General features: G+C 33.4%; 1 protein-coding gene across 1 annotated transcript; it reads right to left on the bottom strand.

Annotated features, from left to right (window-relative positions):
- Positions 1 to 224: 224 nt before the first annotated feature.
- On the bottom strand, positions 225 to 4,562 carry LOC133818204 (pescadillo homolog). Its single transcript, XM_062250944.1, has 13 exons — positions 4,428 to 4,562; positions 4,250 to 4,335; positions 3,571 to 3,819; positions 3,350 to 3,475; positions 3,113 to 3,197; positions 2,892 to 3,002; positions 2,643 to 2,736; positions 2,256 to 2,539; positions 1,824 to 1,931; positions 1,612 to 1,733; positions 942 to 1,161; positions 587 to 787; positions 225 to 487 (listed from the first exon to the last, which is right to left on the bottom strand). The coding sequence occupies exons 1-13, from the start codon at positions 4,449 to 4,451 to the stop codon at positions 404 to 406; spliced, it is 1,794 nt and encodes a 597-aa protein (XP_062106928.1). The 5' UTR covers positions 4,452 to 4,562; the 3' UTR covers positions 225 to 403.
- Between the last annotated feature and the right edge of the window lie 1,187 nt (positions 4,563 to 5,749).

Below are 5,749 nucleotides of genomic sequence, written 5' to 3'. Positions count from 1 at the left end.
GTGTGCCACGTACATATTCATTTTAGTCACTTTGATACAGTAAGAATAATAGCAAACCGACTCTTTTCGGTACTTTTTTGCTGCATATACCAATAAAATTAAAGGAAGTCGCTAAAAAAGATCATCCTGCTATCACCATAACCTGCCATTTTCTATTCTTAAAACAAACATTACTAAAAATGTACTAAAATGACACAATTTTTGGTTCATCTCTTCGCACGAAATAAGCAAATAAATATTATATAAATCTTCAGAACAAGTCATGGACAAAATTTCTTCTTTTTTTATCTGTGTGAAGAGATATTCTAGAAATCCTTAAATAAAAATACAATTCTTTTAGGGAAAATAAAATATAGGTAAAAAAATAAAAACGAGAACACAAAATTTATGGGCCAACTCAAGTTTAGTTGGACTTTTGACCTTCTTCAACTTTTCTCTTCCGTTCCTTGAGAAGATTAATCTGGTCCTTCTTTCGTTGCTTGCCTTTCTGTTGACAAAAGAGATGGCACATTAGTCACTCCACAATGTTAGATTTGTACACAAAACTTAGAAAATAAAACATATAAGAATCAAAGGAAGTTTTTACCGTTATGGCCTCAAGAAGACCTCTCTTTTTACGGGACATCATAACCTTAGACATGCTAGTAGTATCCTCCACAACTTGTTGAAGATCAGGAAGAGGTTCCTCCCCAACTTCCATCTTTTCAACGGAAGTAGTTTGAATTGAAGTTGATGATCGAAGTTCCTTCTCAATTTCCTCATTATACAGCATTTGATGGGCAGTCATCTGCGTATAGTTAGAATTTGTTATATCAAGACCCAAATGATGAACAAGAAAGAACCCAATACCAACCAAGTGTTCCCAGAACAATTACACTGACTGTTGTGTATTTAACATCATTGTTTAGTTGATATGCAAAATCCTAAATTAAATTGCATACCTTTCGCTTCCTCTCAGCAGCTTCATTAGCCTCTGCCCTATCTATTACACCTTCAGCCAGTAAACTCTGAGGATCTTCCATATCTTCTTCGCCCACACCTGGCAATGGAAGGACTTGATTTTTGGCTGCAGCCTGCAATCTTTTAATGGTCTCGGCATAATCTGGCACATAACCTTCTGCATCATTGTCAACGAAAGGTGACAAGTGTGGAGGTGGAATCCTGTTTGCGGAACAAACTTGTCAATCATCTAAGAACTCAAGACAGAAAAATTGAAAAAAAAATTCATTTGAACTTACAGCCAAAGTGTTTAACAATACATTTAGATATTGGTTGGGGAAAGAAGAATGAAATTCATTCCATTCCTTTGTTATCACATTAAAATAGTCATTCCAATAGAATGACTTTTCCACCAAATGAGAGAAAAGACTATTCTATTGCACAATAACATTTTTTATTATTTTTTTTCATATTAAATTCAATTCTATTATATTCCATTTCTATTTTCATTACTCCCAGTCAATGTAATATTGCCATTAATTAGTTACGTCTGTTACTGGTTTCAAAGACGTAGTATTAAAGGGTGATTAACATGATGAAGCCAAAATCACAAATATAAATATATATATATATATATATATAATTTAGAAACAGAGAACTCCCAAGTATTACCTTCCAACCAAATAATCCTCAGTCGGCAAAATGATCCGTGCATTTACAGAATCAAAAACCCATTGTGGTTGAACATAATCTCTGGAAAGAATTCTACGAGTCTGAGATGGTCTGTCAACAATCTGCACACAAAACAGCTTTCAATGTTGATAATAACAAACAGCATATCAACCTTTTATAGTTTTCAGCTCATCTTGTATCAAAAAGAAAACCTGATGGGTAATATCTTCATCGTTCTCATCATATGGAGCCCCGTCTCCCTCCCAGGATACCATACCACCAAAAGCAGGAATAACAAACAGCAGTGACTCTCGAGGAACCTACAAATAATAGTAAGCTTTAACTCAGTTTTTTTTTTTTTTCCTTTTTAGCATAAAAAATTAGACAGTTTTAACTATCAAAGGACAAGCAGAACAGAGATCATATCAGTATCAATTAGGTGAATTAAATAAAACACAAACCAGCAAAAATAGAACTTTACTTTCAATGACATCAAACATTATTAGCTTTCTTATTTCTCATTCTTCAGTTCATTTACAACACTAGCATGTTCATTCAACTAACTGATCACCTTTTTTATTTTATAGAAAGAAACATGAAAGGTAAATTATTATAATGCAGCCTGCCATGGATATTGAGATCACCTCACGGCTCAAGAAGAATTTCATGTTTTTAAAAAGTTTCTTGCATTCCTTTGTGTCTTCATCCTCTTCATCCTCACCAGCAACATCTTCAACAAGATGCATCAAAGCACCAGGTTCATTGGAAGGAAGTTGCTGCTGAAGTTGTGCTAATCTTAATTCAGACTCTTCAGCTGATGTCTCTTTATGCTGGCTTTGGCCCTGTTCAGTACCAGACACACTAGAAGCCTGAGGATCTACCAAAGCTCTAGAGCTAGCAGCAAACCATCTAGATAGCGCATAAAGATCTACAAAAATACATAGCACAAAATAAAATAAATAACCAAAATATATATATATGTGTGTAGCTTACTGTCAAAAGATTAAATAAGAACTGCAGAGAACACATACCGGCTGCTAACGCTTCCAGCCGAGAATCAAGGATTGGTGGATACTTTACATTTATGGAATGATAAAGATGACAATTCACAAAGGCAAGAAGAGTCTACACCCAAAAATAAATACATTCAGTAAGATGAGCATTACATATTCAAGGGTAGTTAATGACCATTTTCTTCATCATATTTTCTTTAAGAGAAACAAACATGTATTGATGATAGAAAAATACAAATATAAAACAAAGTAAATGTATATAATAACCTCGTTGAATTCTAGATATGTTAGCATGACATTGTAATCAATGTCTTCAGACAAAACTTGCTGCAAGGCATGAGGGGTCAACCAAGTGACCTTTTGTCCCTGAACTTCTGCCTGCGCAAACAAACACCATGTACATGTAAATCCATAATGGCAATGATCACACACTCTTCCAGCATAATGAAAATTTAAAAATTTACGCAACAATAAGAATGCAACTATACCTGATAATATATTCCTTTCACAGATACAAAGACCTTACGCAATTTATGAGAACGGGAGATGTATGCTTGCCACTCATGACTCAACCTAGACAAAAGATCATAAGAAACCAAGAGACGAGTAAGATCATAATAAACAAGGAGATTACGTGTCAACAATTTTACAACTACGTAGATTGCTTTGAAGAACAAAATGTTGCAGTAGTTATAGCTATGTTTTCACATATTCAAAAGGTCTACCTTCGACAGTTATGGACACGTCTTACTTCAATTTTTTCCCTCTCTAATGCAGGTAAAGCCGCAAAGAGATGTACCATAGTAAGACAGTCATCCAAATCTCTAATTGCATCAAGAAATTTTGGATACCTACAAATCCAAATATACAAAAACAACTATCTTCAGGCACTTGTTCTATCAAGTAAGAGAGGGATAACTACTTTAAAAAATAGGCAAAGACAAACCTCTCTCGAATAAGTCTATCAAGTTTGTAATTGGGTTTAGATTTTTCTAGCCGCTTTGCACGTTCCTCATTCTTCTTTGCCTTGGCTTTTTTAATCTTCTTTTCATAAACCCTTGTTTCTCTAAATGTCTCAAGTAAAGGTTCATGATGAAGAAATGCAATATCCTTCAAGTGATAATAAGTGTGGTGATTTCCTTTCACCTTCTTCTTTGGCTCCCGGGGGAAAACACCCTTGAGTATGCATAATTTCCTACAACATACAAAACCGTTTAAGGGGCAGTGAGTAACTAAAAAAATTAGTTCATTCTCTTACAACATACAAAGAAGACTCAAACCCAAAACCGAAAGCTAAGAAGCATAGGAGATCGGCTGCCAGCAAGTCCATCTGCACTGGAGCCAAAAATCCTTGACCCATTGGCCCAAGATAACAAATATGTGTTATGTTTGTATACACATAACAAATAACTACCCAAGGAAACCCGAAACAACAAATATAACATAGTAAAATTCAATAAAAACTACCCAGCAAAAATGATACCCAAAAACATGAAACAAAACCCATTTTCCATTTTGAGAACGTAAATGACTCATACAATGAACAACTAAGTATATACAAATTTCGACATAAGAGCTCCAAAGGCATGGCATGGCGTCAGTGAGTTTGAGAGTAATATACTGACCTGAAAACAGGTAGATTGACTTGAAGATGCTTGACAGCCTGCGACCTGGTGATGTACCTGGCGGCGTTTCCTTCCTTCTTTTTTCCCTGGAAATTTTTTTACGAAACAAATTTAGGGAAGAAATCACGAAAAAACAAAGCAAGTTTTGAGGAATAGATTACAGTAATTAGGAACTCACCGGAGGTCTGTAATGCTTTCCCATGGTGAGAAGGGAGAAGAGGCCTAGAGGGAATGAGAGCCGCTGAGAGAAAAGGAGTAAAGAGGAGGCTGAGTGGGAAGATATGCAAGGGTTTAAGGGCACCGCCTTCGAAACGACATAAACAATTCAGAAACGACTATATAGTAACAATAGTGAAAGCAAAACTGGAAAAACGACAAGACCCATAAAGACCCAGCCGCTTTAATGAAGATAACCCTTGTAATTGCGAGGAATTTAGGATTTTTGTCCTAAATTTATTTTAGGGATATTTGCAATGTTACATTTAAGTAACTAACTTATATTTTTATGCCAAAAGTGTCAAAGTTCAATTTTTATTTGCATTGTTGATACCTACTATCATCATTTAATGGCAAGTATTAACAATGCAACTAAAAGTTAATCTTAGGTACTTTTATCGTAAAAAATAAACTTAAGTATATAAGTGCAAATTTAGACAATTTAGATACTTTCACCACAAATATTTTTTTTTACTATTAACATTTAGTATAAGTTTATAAATTCATAATTTCAAATCGAATAACAAACATTAACATAAAAAAAGATGTCAATTTATTTATTAGGCGAAAGTACCTAAGTTATCAGAATTTACACTTAAGTACCTAATTTATTTTTACAGTAAAAGTACCATATATCAACTTTTAGTTACACATTTAGTACCTATCATTAACTTTGTCGTTAGATAGTGACGACAAGTATCAAATGTGCAAGTAAAAGTTAAATTTGGGTGCTTTTCTCGTAAAAAAAATAATTTTGATACTTAAGTGTAACATTTTGTATAACTTAGGTACTTTCGCCGTAAGTATCCCTTTATTTCATACGGTGAGATGAAATTTTTTATTTTTATTTTTAAAGTATACCATTTTGGATTAGTATGTTGTAATAGGGATGAGCATCGGTTGGTGTGATCGATTGTTTACTCTTTAAAAATCCATATTTTAGTTTGAACACTTTTGAACCGAAAACCGACCAACCATTTTAAAAGTGCAAAAAAACAGATCGTTTTAATCCATGATTTGGTCGCTTTAAAAAAAATAGCAAAGATAAAAAAATAAGGATCATTGGAATCCATCTTTTTTATTTTAAAATCGCAAAAAAAAATCTAAGTTAGAGATGATTTAGCGTTTACATAAGTGTTATATTTTAAAACCTTTAAGTAAACTAATTAAAATTTAAATTCTAAATTTAATACAAATTTAAATCTACAATGACAATACACAAACATAGTTTAAAGTCCAAGTCCAATACAAATTTAAAATCAAAACCAAGCACAAGACACAAAA

Source organism: Humulus lupulus, chromosome 2, assembly GCF_963169125.1.
Source record: "Humulus lupulus chromosome 2, drHumLupu1.1, whole genome shotgun sequence".
NCBI lineage: Eukaryota > Viridiplantae > Streptophyta > Magnoliopsida > Rosales > Cannabaceae > Humulus > Humulus lupulus.
This window is presented reverse-complemented; position numbering and strand designations above follow the sequence as displayed.